Consider the following 17,373-nt stretch of genomic DNA (forward strand, 5'->3'; position numbering starts at 1 on the left):
GGCCTCTGCTTCGTAGGAGCGAGGGATAAACTGTAGCGAAATAGAGTGCGGGCGGGAAGCTTATTGTTGATAATAGACCTCAAGCCCCCCCAAGCGCGAGACACTTTGAGCGATGATGCACCACAGTACCACGCCTCCTGAGAGGGTTCAAGTCATGTTCGGGTGATAAAGCCGCTATGAAGGAGACGCCGCGTCAAGGCAGCAGAGCGATCAAACAGAAAAGAAATGCATGGAATCACCACCTCGTCGAAGCCCCCTTGAATGTAGGTTGAGACACGCGATCACTTATCGCTCAAGCGGGTGAAGCTTATCGAGAGGGTGGCGCCAGCGCTTAGTCACCAGGCCCAGCTGACTTTTTTTGGCAATGCTGGTTGGAGGGTCTTAATGCGAGGCTGGGAACTCAAACGACATGAAGCGTTCCATCGTTTTATTTCGTCGTCACTGCGTGGTACTTCATACGTGGTACTTATACATGGTAATCTTGTGCAGGTAATTTGAACTAGGCAGTAGTAATCATTAGCATGATAACAGCATAACTACCGAGCACTACCCAACTTAGCATCTACTACCACTCTATAGCGTCGGTGCTTTTTTGTGCTAAAAATAAAGGTTACGGCTCATCTTTTGTACAAAAACGCCCATTTACTCCGGAGGAACGATAGTTTGGTTGCTAGCTTTGCAAATGGGGTATCTCGCTTAATCGACTCCTTAATCAGAACCGGGTTACCAGCAACCTTAACGGACGATAATAATTCTAAATGATATTCACTCCCCCACTTCACGGTCGTTATCCCAGTGTATAAATGAGATGACCCTCCATTGCCACGAGTGATGCCGAATTTGCTTTCCCCAGAAATACAAGGGGATCCACATAAGGAGGACTCCCCCCGCAATTCCTGCCATGGCTCCGAATGCATCCCGATAACCAGAGAGACTGACCCAGGGATTTGCTTCAAAGGAGAGAAAGAATGCGAACAGGGCTGGTCATTGTTAGTCATGGTAATTTCTTGAAAGTCAACTTAACGAGTAATGAACCAAACGTACCCTTGAATCCAGTGACTGCCAACGTTATCTCACCTGCAACTGGGCGGTAAGAATCAATAACATAAACTATGCAAATCGTATTGGACTGCGTGATAGAGAAGCTGACTGCATTTAATAATTAGCGCCAAACTCAGTTGATAATTGTTTGATGGGGAGATTCTCTTACTGAGGGCCAGTCCTAGAGTTGGACATATCCAGTGAAGGTCATACTGGATACCAACACCATATAGAATGAGAGCAAGTGGAGCGGTGATTGCTGATATCATCACCGCCGGTAGTCGCATTTCGGGTTCTCGAATGCCATTGTTTCGCTTCGTTAAGATGTCGGCAACCTTGTCTCCAAGGTGACCACCTGCGGGTAATCCGAAGAGAGACCCGATGACGGCGGCGATATAGCAGAGTCCAACCTGGTAAGAAGCAAAGCCGTACGTCTCTTTGAAAGCTACAGACGAGTTGGATGTAACCGCCACTAGAAATCCAATAGTCACTGCTAGAGAGAGAGCAGCCCATAACACCGGCGGAAGGATAATCAAGCCAAAGGGGCGAATCATCATTTTGAAGATGTTTTCGCCCGTACCGGCAGCCTTGAATACCAAAAGCGACTCAATGTAGCTCATTTTCTTCGTGGAAGTCTGTGTCTCTTCGCGTACAGCTGATCCTTGTTTCTCATCTGACGCGTCTGAAGAGGGTGAGTCATAATGATCTGTCCGCAAATAGCTGGTCTCCGGTACAGTGAAGATAAGAAGAAGAAGGACAAAGCCAACCAAAGCGGTACCGACTTGATAGATGGTTCGCCAAGAATGGTTTATTGTAATTAGACCAGATACTACCAGACCTGCAGATGCACCGACTGAGAGAAAGCAGGTATAGGCAGACATGACCCTGCCTCTTTCGTGGAGAAAGAATATGTCAGCAATGGAGATGGGCGCAAGCGTCTCTGCTGCACCAGAACCAAATCCCATGAGAATTCGCCCTACCAGAAATCTGGTATATGATTTCTCAAAGATGAGCCATATAGCCATGGCAAAATAGATTATGTAGCTCAAGATATATACTGGCCGGCGGCCCCATTTGTTGGCAGCAGGCACCCAAACAATGTTGCCTATGCCTTGAAGCAGAGACGTGGTGGTGAAGAAGTAGGCAACCTTTGGAATAGCTGAAGTAATTAGTGTGCCATTAGCCAAAGCATTTGGATAGAAATCCATAGCCGTGGCCGGTACCGCGATAGCTGGCCCAGCTGCCAGAAAGTTGCACACTGCCATAGTCAGGCAGAGAACGCCGGCGACATAATTCTTGCGCCACGTCGACCTAATACGCATACATGCGTGAGCTAGAGAACAACCAGATGACGCTATTTCAAGGAAAAGATGTAGTGTATAATTACATACCAGTTCAACGGATCATTGGGGTCGGAGGATGGCGTGGGGACCAGAATCACGGCATTTGTTTCTTGGTCAATAAGTCGCAGATTGCCGAGGGTTCGTTTACGGCTCTTCTCTTTGATAGACTCCTCGGCCTGCGGATCAAGTGCCGGGGCAATGACATCGTCCTGAAAGGTCATGGTTGAGCACAAAAAGAGTGGCGCGAGATGGCCCCAGAGGAGATTGAAGGAGAGATTAAGCTCGCGCTCACAAACTTGGCATCATTTAGGACCTGTCCATAAGCTTTCTAATGTTTTTTCCCCGGGAGAAATCCTCTCTCAGACGGTTAGTATACCATGAGCATGTTGAGCGGACAGGTATGGATGTGCGGCCGTAGAGTTAGCCCGAGCAGACGCAACGACAGGACAGGCTCTGCAACCTCAGGGGGCTGCAGACCGCGGATTAGATGCAATAAGGTAATATCAAGGAAAAAAGGGAGGGTACGGGCCCACAGTAGGCGATGGCAGTTGCGCGGCGCTTGGAGGACGAAGTAGGGATTGAGCTGAGACACGCGGCTCACGGATACCCTATGGCAGTTGACACAAATTTGACCTGCCAGCAGGCATCTCTTTTGGTCACCGAGGAAAAACAAAAAACACCAAAAAAAAACCTATTCAGCCTTTCAGCAGACATCCGAAACATCTCGTGCCAGGTTTAAGGGTCTAGCGAGGCTTGCCGTGGCGCCAGGCCTAGCAATCGATAGCGCTGCGGGATGCGTGACGGGGAGAGCAGAATTGAGAATAGGGCTTCCTGCACTCCGAGTTTAGAGCGCAGCGCCTAGCAGGACTAGTACCGGCACCAGTATGGCATTGCCCCGGTCACAGCACTAAACGGGATACAAGGGGTCCTAACTTGGGTAGGCTCCAGAACCACGAGGGATGCCGGGAAACAACGTGCGCGTCCAGAGGGGCATCCTCATCAAGACCGTTTCAACATCCCTGCGGCTGCTACGATTACTGAACCGGCAGTACGGAGATTCCGTCTAGAAATGCCAACGGCGCCGCTACATTTGATTTGATCTTATTGTACGGAGTAGCAGTATTAAAGATACCGCCGCATTGGATGTCGGGCCATGTCGATATTCGTATACTCCGTATTATCGCACACCAGAAATGTGAGACCAAAGGCTCCCAGATCTCGCAGGACGGCACCCATGTACTTTTACTAGTAGCAGCTGAAAGCGCGGGTGAACAGCACTGATTAGTACCGTGCAGATTTCTCAATCCGTAGATTGCATAGTCCACCGTATGATCTTAATCTTGTGCTACCTGTCAACTCAGGCGGAAGCCACATGGCGGTAACCAATTTCTCGGTATCCCAATAGAATCAGCTCCCACCATGATCAATTAGCGCGTGCAGTGTCAACTCAGTTCGGGACGACACCAACGCTAATATAACCATATCATCGGATATCTCCCGTCTGGCCCGAGATTTATAGGTTTCTGCCTCTGCTATAGGTACTGTGTAGTGAGCAGCACCTGGAGCAGTAACGGTACTAGAAGTACCACAGATGGCAAGATTTTCTTTCTTTTTCTTTTTTACATGTAGTTTAACCGCATCCTGATCTGCCCGTGAGTGGCAATTTCAAGAACCCACCATGCACCATGTGCATGCAGACTACCATTCTCTCTGGATAAAAAGCTGCATCTGCGTCGCATCGCGATACTCCGGATAAGCTTTAACCCTACGCCGGCAAAGTTTGGCAGCAGCAATAAACTTTGTGGCTAACCGGCTCCAGCTGAGGACCGGCTCCATGCTAAAAAGCGCCAATAAAGCGCCTCCCACGAGCAGGAGTTATTACCGGCCGCCACGGAGGAGCTGCTAATTAGAGGGAAGATGCAGTGGAAGAAAAGATTTTCGTTGGCTAATGTCTTTGCTAGGTCGCAGGGCCGGCAGCACCCCAGATCGCCCCCACCTGCAACTCGTTCGTCTCCAGAGCCGCTGTTTCTGCTCGACCTCGACACAGAGGACCTCAGCTGTGTCTTCAGCCCTGGCCCCAAAGCTTGTGGCACGCGTCTTCAGAGCTGCTAGAGCCCGGCCAAAAAAGAAATTCCCGATAACCCACCGGGGGGCCCGAGCCGCTCGTTTGCCTTGGGGCTTCGCCATTGGCTGCCGGTACGGGAGGGTGCTGGAGGCGTTGAACCTGCTACCCCGTGGACTGCCGCTAGTAGTGGTAGTACCGCTAGCACACCATTACTAGAGTACGCGTACTCGCTGCTCGCTGTGTCTCGCCATCGCTCGCACTAACATGCCCTGACTCCTTGACTCCAGTCCCTTACGGCAGCCGAATCATCGACATTGAACACGCAAGCCACGCTGCTGCGATTCGCCAAGCTAGATCCTCCTAGTATGCCAAGCTCGCTCGTGCACAGCTGCGCGCGCCGATTCTACTCGCGACGTCTCGGGGTCAAAGTGTCCAAGACTACGTGTAAGCGCCATCCGCGGCTCGGTAGCTGGGATCGGCTCATGTGTTCAGATTGAGCACATTGGACGCTGCTGCTGCTGCTACACCTCCATACACTACATACAGTACCACTGCCGTTCAAGATCACTAGCATCAACGACAACTACCGCTACAAGTCCTCAGCCTTACCGGTAACGGCGTTGCCATTGCCCCGGCCCCTCTCATCCGGGGGCCTTTAGTCTAGCTGTCGTAACCTCAGCTTGAGGAGGCGCCTTCTCCTAATCTGCTTCGCGAGGCTGTCCTCCAGAGGCCTTGATGTGTTGTTAAACCCTGCCAAGCCAGAGAACCAGGTGGATTCGGGGCCTCCGCCAGCTCCGTAGTCTGGCCACACAGAATGGCTGGTCTATCACATATTCTTGATATGGGCCCGGGCAGCGATCCTCGGCCGCCGTCCGCGCCTGAATCTCTGCCTCTGTCTGGGTCTCTACCTACATCTCTACCTGTGCCTGTACCTGATCCCGAGCCTTTTCCGGTGGTAAAGCGGCAGGCCGTGGGCTCTGATGTTATCGCTACAAGTATAGCAGGCCCTACGCCGTCGAACTCGACGGTCCAAAGTCGCATCACTATGCAGGCTGCACCGTCGTCAACCCCGCCTGGTCCTCCATCAACCTCTCCTGGGACGAATACTGCTGCCGGCACTTCTGCCTCTGCTTCAGATACGGCTGCCGACGCATTCGCCAGCAGTGCCACCGGCGAAACTCCAGTACCAGCACTCCATCAGAGCCATCAGAACAGCAATCCTTATGCTTGCCGCGACTGCGGGCGTTCATACTCACGGCCAGAGCACCTTGTTAGACATGTCCAGACGCACACCTTGGGCCGGCGCTTTGCTTGCGAAATCTGTAAAAAGTCGTTTGCACGCAAGGATCTTTTAAGGAGGCACGTTAGCAATCATGAGAACGACTCGCCTAAGAAGCGTCAACGGCTGGTTACGACTCCCAACTCGAGCCGCGTCACCCAGGCCTGCCGCCCTTGCGCCACTGCGCGGGTCAAATGCGACGAAACGAAGCCATGCAGACGCTGCGTCAGCCGTAATTTGGCTTGTTCTTCTATCGAGACCAGCCCAGGCTCTTCTACGCACCTTGTTCACCTTCCAGCGAGCGGGCAGGAGGCTGCTGCAGAAACCCAGCCAAGTAGCGGCTCTTATATAGGATCCGCAGATTCGAATTCTACGCTTCATAATACTCCTGCGAACTTTATCCGCGATAACATAACCAGCAAGAGCAGCCCTCTGTCGCAGACCAACTCATCAAGGCAAGACGACAGCCAGTTGACAACTCCGGATACTGGGGTGGAGTCAGGTAAGTCTTGCGATTGGCTCTTGGGGGCAAGCTTTGAATTATTCATCACAGTAGGGGGCGAAGACTGACGGCGTCCTCATCATGTAGGCCATACTCTTAGCCTAGCTCACCCACAGAACCCAGCAAAAGCAGGCCCTATGGACTTTAGTAATATCCCCTTCTTCGATTTCCTGCGCGATGTCCTCTACCAGCAGCCTTTGGATCTGCCTCGGCCAGCCGAATCTCAAGGTCCGGCCGTGTTGGATTTCTGCGACAATATGGACATGGATCTTACCGACATGGACTTTGGCCTCCTAGATCACTGGAACCTAGATCTAGAGGACGGCGGAGCTCTGATAGCACCTACTTTGGCCGGTCAAAACTCTCAAAACTCGGCTGAAATGTCCCAGATGCGACAGAATCTTGCCAACGTCTGGGGAGAATTGCCTTGGAAATGGGAGCCGACTGCTAGGGATAGTGGCTATACGGAGCAGGGTAACCTGCCCATTTCCGCCAAAGATCTTTCTAATGCGCAATTTCAAGAAACTAAGAAGAATCTTGAGCGGGTCGTTGATCAGAAGCTGAATCTTTCCAGCCGCGACCAAATTTTGGCCATTATACTAAAGACTTGTCGCGATGCTTCGACGGCCGGCCGGGTGGCTGCCTCTTTTCCAACGGTGGATGTGATGGACACGATGATGCAAGTTTTCCTAGCCGCCCATATCCGACAGGTATCGACATGGATACACTTTCCTACCCTCAAGCTGAATTCGCTATGGCCTGAATGGGTTGGGAACGCTGTGGCTGCTGGTGCTGTGCTGATGCCGGCCCCGACGTTACGCAAGTTTGGATTTGCCATCCAAGAGGCAGTTCGTAAGTGAAATCCATACAAGAAATCAACTAGATTGTTAGAAAGGTAGTCTGCTTACATCAAAATCCGCTAGGCATTACCATACCTGCAAGAGTAAGATTCAAAGAGCTGACAAGCACTTCTGTATCCACCTTGAAACAATGAGTTTGCGTCTAACTCCCGTTGCAGTTTGAAGATAATAATACCGCTATCCAAAATCTTAGTTTAGTCCAATCGCTCATTTTGGGGCAAGACGTGGGTCTATGGAGCGGTAACCGCAGAAAGATGGAAATCGCCGAGTGCCATTTAGTGATTCCTGTGACGGTAGGGGGGAGAATATCAATTGCAAATCACACATGATGCATAATTACTAACTGATTTCAGATGATGAGATATCGACGACTGTTCCAGCGGCACATGTATCCTACTATTACGGTCGATGCCTCGGACGAGGGTGCAATATTAGAACAAAAGTGGATGAAGTGGGCAACTGCGGAGCAGTGGAAGAGGTCAGTCTGTGGTAGAGGTAGTTTCTGTTCTCCATCAGCCGGTCACTAACGTTAAAGGGAGAAAAGACTGGCATTCCACTGCTACATCCGAGAAGCCCAGTTATCTATGACAGCATTGACAAACCCCTGCATGTCATATTCTGAGTTGACGCTGCCGCTGCCAGAACGGAAGGAGTTGTGGTTCGCAAAGTCGGCATCTGAGTGGAAGACGCTTTATCTATCGAGAACGGCCAGACAACAGAATTCAAAGCTGCCATCAATCGCCGATGCGTACAGAGACGTACGCCAACTTGCTGAAAACTCTGCACGAATTGACATGCAGCTATCTGTGTCAATCCTTCTCCACGGTTTCTGGTCAATGATTTTCGAATACTCTCAGCTAAGTGTAGTGCACCAGTTCCGCAGCTACACCAAGGATAGGCCCAACGCCTTGCTTAGCTCCAGGCGCCAGGAGCTCATAAGAGAACTGCAGTCATTTCAGTTCGCCTCTTCAGATTTACAGGACATTACCCCTCAAGAGCACGTCGTTCTCAATCTTCTCATGATGCACCTTCACGTGTCTCTGGACGACCTGCAGATCTTCTCGGGCAAACAAGGAGAAGAAGAAGCCCGCCGTATGTACCCCATTTTGCAACAGTGGACAGCTAGCCCTGAGTCTTGGTGCGCAATCTGGTGTGCGGGACAGATTTTACGGTATGCCAAGCTGTTTCCTCTCGGCCAACTGAAGGATTTCTACGCTATTGCAGTCCACCATGCCTCACTTGCTCTGTGGACCTATGGCGTTGTAGCCCGAGCCAGCCAACAGCAGGATATGACATCGCAGTATGGATATGAGCCCATGTACCTGGATGAAGGCAATAATGCCACATTGATTCAGCAGTTCTTGAGCTTTGGGCAGGGAAGACCCCTTATCCAAGGGCCCACGGGGCCAAGCTCAGGAGCGGCGCCTGGTGATGCGTCTGTTTACGACCCTCGTGCATGCATGGATATTGCGCAGGAAATTTTGCAGACGAATTTTAGAAGACCCCAAGACGCCTTGCCGCCTCTCGTTGAGAACCTCTGCCAGCTGATTAAACAGCTCGGAAACGCGGCCTGGGCGGTTGGCTTGGGATAGTCATTTCAATATTTTTGTGAGAATTTTCCATTTCTCTGTATATACCACTGATCACTGGATGGAGTTGCATTTCTGCTGCTTTCATTGATTTTCTTGCTATTGTTTTCTATGTGGTCTATTCAGCCAAGGATGGTGCCATCATTATATGATACCCGAGTAGGGGATGTTAGTGTAGGTACGATGGAGACGAGTGCGCTGTGTAAAGTATATTTATTGCATTAGATGGACGGGCAGACGTATATACAGCCTCTTGCATATGTAAATATATATTCGTACATATGGTATAACAATATATTATCAAGACAAAGTCTATTATATCGCAACAAGCATATCTGATTACTAGGTAGCGAGTGTCAGATTGATTGGATACCAGTCAACTAAATCGGAGAGCCACGTGCGTTAGATTGGCAGCCATTCTCTGCTTAAAAGCCCAGCTGCTATTATTATCCTGGAGCTAGTACTGTGTAAACGGCAGCCAGCGTCTCCACTAGCAGGCTATACTGGAAACGAACAGCCGCATTTGCGCAGTGATGAGACAAGCGAGGCTGAGCGAGATTGGTCATCTCTACCTGCTCCTTCGAACTCTCTTATCTGTTCTGTTATACATGCATACCATTCTGGCACCGAATTTCACCTTTCGTCTTACTTAGCCTTTTTAATAGTTTTTGTTTACCTTTGCTGCGCGGAACAGAGGGGCTGGGCAATAGAGTTTCGCTTTCACTCACTTCCCGCGGCCCGTCCCCCACAACTCAACTTGTTCAGCTCTCTTCTCTCTTCTCTTTCATCATCTGTCTCACCTTTGTACAAGCCGAAGGAATATCACGACAAAGACACTATACTCTATTGAATCCCCTGCTGTCCATCTCTGTTTCATCCAACGTGACATCTCTTTTCTCTCTCTCTCTCTTATCTCCCACTATCACAGCTACAAACCGCCATAAGACGGAATCTCCCACCAACAACGGGCTACGACCCACGGGGCATCATCACCATCTCCAACCACTCACCCCATGTTAGAAAACCCAATCAGCCTTGCTGAATAACCCTCTCCATCTTATCACCCCATCCCACCCTTCCCCTGGGGCCATGGACTCCAGCTCCGCAGCTAGCAGCTTCCTCCGCTGGCAGTCGCCGGCCGTCGCGGTCACGGCCACGGCTGTAGCCACGGCGACGCTGGTGCTGTTCGCCAGGTCGGCGCTGCGGCCGCGGTGGGGCAAGGCGCTGCCGAACCCGCTCAAGACGACGATTCCGGGGCTGCCGAGGGATGAGGTCGAGGGCCTGGTCTATCAGCCGGACGCCTTTCCGGGGGCGAGGGACGTTGATACGCCGGTGAGTTACTCTTGTGTTTTCCTTTTCCCTTCATCTTAATTTCATGTCCTGAGATGGATGGTAACGTAGATGAGATAAGATAAGATGGGAAGGGTGAATAATGAAAAGTGAAGAACTGCCAGGCTAAATATTATCCCAGTATGGATCCATCCGCGTCTATGAATTCGGTCCCGAGGATGGCGAAAAAGTCATACTCGTCCATGGTATTAGCACTCCCTGTATAACTCTCGCTCTAATCGCCCACGGCCTCGTTAAACGCGGATGTCGAGTAATGCTCTTTGTAAGAATTCTCCTATCATGCAAACACTCTCTCCAGACTAATAGCAGCTATATAGGATCTCTTTGGCCGAGGCTTCTCTGACGGTGTCGGGGATCTCCCTCATGATGAGCGCCTCTACACTACTCAGATACTTCTCGTGCTAGCCTCAAGCCCTCTCGCCTGGACTGGAAACAACGCTTTCCGCCTTGTTGGATACTCCCTCGGCGGTGGCATCGCCGTTCACTTTGCCACTGCGTTTCCTCATCTTGTCTCGTCGCTCGTTCTGCTCGCCCCCGCTGGTCTCATCAACGGTGAAGACTTTGGCGCCCTATCGTTGTTCATCTTCAAGTCCGGCTTTGTGCCGGAGAGAATCCTCGCCTACTTGACTCGAATTCGTCTGCAACAACCCATCGCGGCCTCCCGAAAGGCCAAAGAGGTCTCAGCGTCCGCAGCAGCCGCCGACATCGCCGTCACAGAGGCTATCAGCAACAGTGAGACGCAGAAATCCGACGATTCCTCCATCCCCCTTGAGCAGCATGTGCTCAAATACGTTCGATGGATGGCCCTTCACCACACCGGCTTCATCCCCTCATTCATGTCTGCAATTCGACACGCACCCTTGATGAATCAACATGATAGCTGGAGGCTTCTTGCGCGCCGAAAGCCAGGCTCGACGATGATCCTGTTGGCGCAGAACGACGAGATTATCGACGTGAAGAGCTACGAGCGTGAGGGCCTTCCTCTTGTGGGCGGAAAGGACAATGTGGTTTGGAAGGTTGTTCCTGGTACGCATGACTTTGTCATGACTCATTCAGAGTACATCCTCAAGGAGATGGATGAGTTGTGGAAATAAGTACTCTGCTGGACGTGGCAGGATTAAATACTGATATTTTTCGTTTTGGAAAGACATCAAGAATCAATAAATTCAGCGAGAGAGCGAAGCAACTTAAAGCTATCTTTAGCCCCAAGTAGCGGCCATGTTATTAGGCTCAGAGAAGAGAATTTTGTGTCTATTTGCTCGATGGAGTTGTGTTACTAGATCGTCCTTATACTTATCTATGTTGAATTTACAGATTCAGTTGGATTAAAAAAGATATATACAGAAAATCGCTTCATAAAATATAACGAAGCGCCGATATTGCGCCCAAAATGAGATGGTCAGTGATTTATGCGTAGTTCATAAGCCCATGTATTCGTCCACGTAGGATTACCTGTCCAAAGCTTGACTTTGACACTATTTTCACCACATGCATTAGTAACGGTTCATAAATGGCAAAGAGGGCGCTCCAAACAAGGATAGTAAAACTTACCATATTCCAGTAAACCCCCTTCTTCTTCAACAGTTCCATATGACTACCCTGCTCAAGAAGCTTGCCCTCGCCTAGCACAAAAATGACATCTGCATTCTGCACCGTCGCTAGTCGATGAGCAACGACAACCATGGTTCGCCCCTTGCTGGCGCGCTCAAACGCTGCCTGCACGAGTTTCTCGCTCTCCGAATCAAGCGAACTGGTAGCTTCGTCTAAGAGCAAGATGTTCGGATTACGGATTAGAGCACGGGCAATGGCAACACGTTGCTTTTGACCACCTGATAGGGAAACACCGCGGGAGCCGATGTTTGTGTTGTATCCTTCAGGGAGGGAGACGATGAAGTCGTGGATAGAGGCGTCGCGACAGGCTTGGTGGATTTGTTCGTCGGTGACGGTGGCATCGTCGACGCCGAGGATGATGTTGTCTCTGAGAGTGCCTATGGTAGATAGAAATTAGCTTTATGGATTATAAAAGACTTCTTGGACGAAATGGAAGATACTAACCTTGGAATAAGGTTGCTTCTTGTGCTACGAGTGAAAGGTGCTTGCGGTAGTCGAAAACGTTGACATCAGCGATATCTTGGCCGTTGCACAGAATGTGGCCATTGTCGAGATCGTAGAATCTATCCATATCAAACATTAGTTACTCAGCCAGAAATATCAAATTGCCATTGGACTAACCTTTCAAGAAGTGAAATAATGCTCGTCTTGCCGCACCCAGAGGATCCCACAAGAGCCGCAAATTGGCCCTTTTCAATCGTCAAGTTGAGCCCGCGGAAGACGGGCATGTCTCGAGTCGGATACTTGAAATGCACGTCCTTGAGCTCAATCTTTACACCTCCTTCCACGTCCGGGATCTCCTTTCCTCCAGAGCTCTTATCTCGGTTCATTGTTTCTCTCGTGTTCAAGATACGGTTCGAGGCCTCCGTCACTTGTGCCGCGTTGGGGCCAAAGCCGAAACTCTGACCGGCAGACTGCGAGGCATTCATGATGGCCATGAAGCAGACAAAGTAGTTTTCAGCCTTGTACTCGCCGCTTGCCAAGAGGTGGCTACCATACCAGAAAATAAGCGCTTGACAGGCCAATGTGCAGCTGTCCGCGAATCCAAAGAGAAAGCTGGCGAAGCGGGCTTTTTTGAACGCCGTATTAACGTGGCCATCGCATAGTGTTTTGAAACGGTCAGTGATGGGAGTTTCCAGAGTTAACGATGTGACAGTTCTAAAAGCGCCAATCGATTCGGAAGCAAACTTGGAACTTTCGGCGAAAACCTCATTATTCATCTTTTCGAATTGCAATTCATACCTAAAGCGCCAGTACGAAGAGGCAAAAAGAATGGGCATGACGACAGCACAACCGACCAAGGCTAGCTTCCAGCCAAAGTAGAAGGAGATAATGATTGATCCAGTGAGGTTAAAAAGTGCAATATAGACGCTGGCCATATTCGAGCCCATAAGCTCGTCGAGCCGCTGAGGATCTCCTGCGGCACGAGCAGTCATGGTGCCGTGGGAGTGGTCCTCCTCATCAAAATATGAAGTCTTTTGGTAAAGGATGGCCTCAAAATACTGCTGCTGATACTTGGCACGAATGATTGACGCCATTCGAGTGGAAGCAAAAAAGGCTCCAAAGTAAGAGACCCCAACACCGATAGCCAACACAAACCACATCAAGGACCAAAACTGGCTTTCGTGAAGCAGTTTTTGGCCAGTAAAGTCGAATACTACAATGAGTTTTGCAAAGAGCCAGGCTTGCAGTGGGGTTGCTGCGCCGGCACAGGCGGCGAAAAATAATGTCACAGCCATCAGGTACCAGTAGCTTTTAGTCTCATAAAAGAGACGGCCAAAGCTGCTGAATAGGTTACGCTGCTTCTCGGTGCTGTTATCGGTTTGATCTTTGGCTTGATAAAGAGCCTGGCTCTTCTCGCGAGTCAGACTGTCATCGCTATCCATCGGGTCATCATTTTCTTCGGGCTGGGATGAATTTCCTAATGAGAGTGCCTGAGCTTGGACGAGACCAGCATAGACACCGCCCTCCAAGGCAATAAGGCTCTCGTGGTTGCCCTGCTCTGCGACCTTTCCCTTCTTAATAACAATTATTCGATCGGCCTTCTTGATCGTGGACAGACGATGAGCTATCGTGATTGTTGTACGATTCTGCGCCACGCGGTCGAGAGCAGCCTGGACAATGCGTTCTCCTCGCACATCTATCGCACTCGTAGCTTCGTCTAGAATGAGAATCTTCGGCTTTCGAACGATGGATCTAGCGATGGCAATACGCTGGCGCTGGCCGCCAGAGAGTTTAGCACCGCTGTCGCCAACTAAGGTATCGTAGCCCTACAACATATCCAACATTAGCATGGTAATCAGAAAGAGGGCGACCTGTAGAGACGGGAAAGACGAGGTAACAAAGGATCCGTGAACAACTAACCTCTGGAAGTTTGTCAACGAATTCATCGGCAAATGCTTCAATGCACGCTTCCTTGACCAGTTTTCTCTTTACTTCTTCCGGCTCGTTCTCCCATTGCGTGCCAATTAGACCATTCGCGACGTTTTTGTATATCGAATCGTTGAATAGAAAAGGTTCCTGCTGAACCAGTCCAATCTGAGATCTCCACCACTTCAAGTTGATGTCATCCAGAGCATGACCACCAGTTGTGAGATTACCGCTGAGCTGCACTGGTGGGCCGGTGTCTTCCTCTTTCGGGGTGGTAAGTTCCTCTTCTTCAATATCACTCGGCTTCTTCTTCTTCTTCTTCTTTTCCGGTTCCACGGCCTCTTCAATAACGTATTGATGCTTCAGTGAATACCATCTTTCAATCAATCCGACAACTGTACTCTTTCCTGATCCCGATGGGCCGACAATGGCATTAATTTTGCCTGCCTCAATACGGAGATCCAGCTCGTCTAGAATCTTGACATGAGGACGGCTTGGGTAAGCAAAAGTGACATTTTCGAATACAATGTCGTCAGTGGCAGAGACCTCAGGATCTGTAAGATGGCCCTTCTCTGGCTGGGGTGCGTCTATAACAGTAAAGAATTGGCAGGCTGCAACTGTGGCTTTGCTAACAGCTAAAAGGGGGGTGGTTGTTCGTTCCAGCGAGAAGACAACATTCATCACAGACATCAAAACGCTTTACAATTTAGCACCGTATTAATATGCTCATCTTAGAAAGGGAAAACTCACATGACAATCGTTCCAACGTTATTAATATCTCCCTTGGCTACAGACCTAGTTCCATACCAGAATGCGAGCGCAAACGCTGAAAATACACTGAAGAACTGTGAGGCTGTTAAAGACGCTCTTTTCTTGAGATGAAAAAGAAGAGATGTTACTTACGATCAATCCAAATTGCAGAGAAAGAAATGGAGATGTGCGCTGGGCATGCATTTTGGCTTCCTCGACAGATACTCCATACTTTTTCGCCATGCGGCTCTCCGCGCCGCACGCTGAAATCATGCGAATACTAGCAAAGGTCTCACTCGCAACGGCAGAGGATTTTGCTTCGGCCTAGCAAAGTTGTGAGTACAGTTTTGAGAGTCGCATACCCATTGATCGGAGCATTGCCTACCTGTGTCACTCGTCCGTGGCCTTTGACAATGATAGGCATCAATATAGAGATAGTGAGTCCAATAAAGAGAATCGTCGAAGACGTAACTAGCGTGAGAGCCCAATTTCGGGTAAACGCAATAATGATGGAAGCGACAATTGTCGCGTTGTATTCAAAGAAGACACCAAGCTTTTCCGAAATACCAAGCTGAAGAGTGTTGCTGGTCGAGGTAATTGTCGTCGTCGCGTAGCCCGGCGGCATCGAGTCCAGAACATGAATGCTCTGGCCTAGCAGTGCTGTCAAGTAGTGATATCGAATCGCCGAAGAGATCCTAATTCCGATCATTCGAAAGGCAAACTATTGCATGACGTATATTTCTTAGCGGCTGAATAAATCATAAGGAGCAGGCACAATATGGATGAAGATGCCATCGGGACTGTAAACATTGACAGGATTCTTCGCACCTTGTTGATATAGTTGAGTCCCAGTCGTCCGAGAAAAAGAGCAAACATGTATAGACTGGTAATACGCCTAAGTAATTTGATAGAAAATAAACATCAAGAATGGTTACTGACGACAGCTTATTTGTTCTTCGGTGGAAAGCTTCCTCACTTTGGCTGGAGGGATCGGTAAAGCTGCTTATGCTGCCGACGAAATTACCTAGAACAACACCGTAAACTTGATGCACAACACAGCAATATGGACTGACAAAGATGAGTGTAAGAAAATTAAATCAAAGAAGCCATACCAAATACTACGTTCATCAACGGCAACGTGATACCAGCACCGATGGAGGCCAAGATGCCCGCCGCGTAGGCAAAGAAGTCCCATTTCGTCGCATATTGAAAGACTCGCTAAGAAGAATTGACGTTGATTAGCACTTTCAAGCTACTTATTTTTTGATGTATTTCAACGGAAAGACACACCAGATAATCTTTAAAGGATGCTAATCTTTGAGGTCGAGCCTTTGGCTTCTCTTGCTCGGAGGTGGTGCCATCGTCAACAGAGGCTGATGATGCCTTTTCATCCACAGGATAGCCCGACAGCTCGACGTCGATCTCTCCCATCTCGAAACGGTGAAGGCCCTGAGTCCAATACTGATGAGGAATCAGATACCGGCCCTTGGACGAGTGTTAAAGAAGACAAAGTTGATGGAGGCGAGCTGAAGTGCTCAAGGTGTTGTGCGCCGCAATACATAAGTACAGGTACGTACGGTTTCCTAGGTCGGTCTAGTCCCCAGCGCGGCCCCGGGAACTCACCGCGAGTTTAAGCCCCTGAAGCCTTTTTTTGGATGCGGAAAATTAATTAGAGCTGGCGGGTTCAAAACGATCAGTACGCGGACCACAGGCGGCGAATCGCAGTGGATACTGATTCTGATGTAGGGCAGTGGCATATTCGAGAGCTAAAAGAGAGGGAGCCGTCAAGTTGTTAGTGAGTTTTGTTGCTTGAAACTATTGACAGCATATACTTCCCCCCCTGCCTGGATGCCTAAGACGAATCCATCAGTCATTAAAATCATCAATGCTTCTAGACCTGCTGCTGCTCCATTTATCCGCAGATGCAGGGGCCAAACAACCCCTAAGAACCGTTTTCTTATTTACTTGCTAGCGGTTGTACTCGTAATAGTAGCTAGAGGTCTATGTCCAAATTCGCGAGTGCCAGATCATAGACAGGCAATACAGATAGATACTGAATCGACTCGTCCGTACTATGATGCTGACCTTTGCTAAAACTTTGATGCTACACCTTAATTTCCCATAGTAGCCCAGCCTAGCTCGTTGCGATCTGGCTTCAAGTGCGCATATCCAAGAACCAACGTTTCCCCCGTACCTTTGTCATGTATATCTCGAAGCGATACGAGTAGCATCAACATGAAACTTTTCACTCGGGACCACATCAAATCCCGATATTGGCACGCAGATAATGCTGGGGTTGGCCAATCATGGTGCAGCCACATACGTGTAAAGCCTTTTGGTCCAGTTATGTGCGAGTAATAGTAATAGGCAACAGACTCGGCTCTGGCTTGGGACAATCGCGCTAGGGCCAGGTGGCGTCGTATTGTTCGGTTTGCAAGGATGGACTACAGTGTTACGGCTAGTATGGGGCACTGCTAGTTGAATTGAGTATGTGAGATGAAAGCATAGGGCGTCGTGTTTGCCTCAATATAGTGACATCGTTTGACGACCCTATCGGGAAGTTGAAATAGCCCGAAAAGCCGTCAGCAAATGGAACATTTCTGGCACATGACG

At 49.6% G+C, this 17,373-nt stretch overlaps 3 protein-coding genes across 3 annotated transcripts; 1 reads left to right on the forward strand and 2 right to left on the reverse strand.

Annotated features, from left to right (window-relative positions):
* Positions 1-316: 316 nt before the first annotated feature.
* GGI43DRAFT_141693 (major facilitator superfamily domain-containing protein) lies at positions 317-3,219 on the reverse strand. The gene is made up of 4 exons (XM_083199304.1): positions 2,433-3,219; positions 1,211-2,352; positions 1,045-1,149; positions 317-980 (listed from the first exon to the last, which is right to left on the reverse strand). Exons 1-4 carry the CDS (start codon positions 2,603-2,605, stop codon positions 766-768), a joined length of 1,635 nt encoding a protein of 544 aa, XP_083064706.1. The 5' UTR covers positions 2,606-3,219; the 3' UTR covers positions 317-765.
* A 2,044-nt stretch (positions 3,220-5,263) lies between these two features.
* Positions 5,264-11,123, forward strand: GGI43DRAFT_420258 (uncharacterized protein; the record flags this gene model as incomplete). The annotated part of the gene is made up of 9 exons (XM_083207789.1): positions 5,264-5,343; positions 5,653-6,230; positions 6,336-7,082; positions 7,256-7,383; positions 7,444-7,568; positions 7,635-8,681; positions 9,795-10,011; positions 10,151-10,291; positions 10,347-11,123. 9 exons carry the CDS (start codon positions 5,264-5,266, stop codon positions 11,121-11,123), a joined length of 3,840 nt encoding a protein of 1,279 aa, XP_083064707.1.
* Positions 11,124-11,477: 354 nt separating this feature from the next.
* Positions 11,478-16,191, reverse strand: GGI43DRAFT_420259 (P-loop containing nucleoside triphosphate hydrolase protein; the record flags this gene model as incomplete). Its single annotated transcript, XM_083207790.1, has 12 exons — positions 11,478-11,504; positions 11,581-12,017; positions 12,085-12,203; positions 12,262-13,910; positions 14,005-14,707; positions 14,761-14,855; positions 14,914-15,084; positions 15,146-15,481; positions 15,589-15,643; positions 15,700-15,784; positions 15,873-15,978; positions 16,051-16,191. 12 exons carry the CDS (start codon positions 16,189-16,191, stop codon positions 11,478-11,480), a joined length of 3,924 nt encoding a protein of 1,307 aa, XP_083064708.1.
* Positions 16,192-17,373: the final 1,182 nt, after the last annotated feature.

The sequence above is a fragment of the Trichoderma evansii genome (assembly GCF_050947405.1).
Source record: "Trichoderma evansii strain SZMC 28006 chromosome Unknown GGI43scaffold_2, whole genome shotgun sequence".
NCBI lineage: Eukaryota > Fungi > Ascomycota > Sordariomycetes > Hypocreales > Hypocreaceae > Trichoderma > Trichoderma evansii.

Excerpts from the sequence above, each read along its gene's own strand:
- GGI43DRAFT_141693 (XM_083199304.1), bottom strand. The coding sequence starts at position 2,605 with ATGACCTTTCAGGACGATGTCATTGCCCCGGCACTTGATCCGCAGGCC. Across the intron at positions 1,150-1,210 it reads AACTCTAGGACTGGCCCTCA|TCAGCTTCTCTATCACGCAG; the intron begins GTAAGAGAATCT and ends TATTAAATGCAG. Across the intron at positions 981-1,044 it reads GGCAGTCACTGGATTCAAGG|CCCTGTTCGCATTCTTTCTC; the intron begins GTACGTTTGGTT and ends AACAATGACCAG.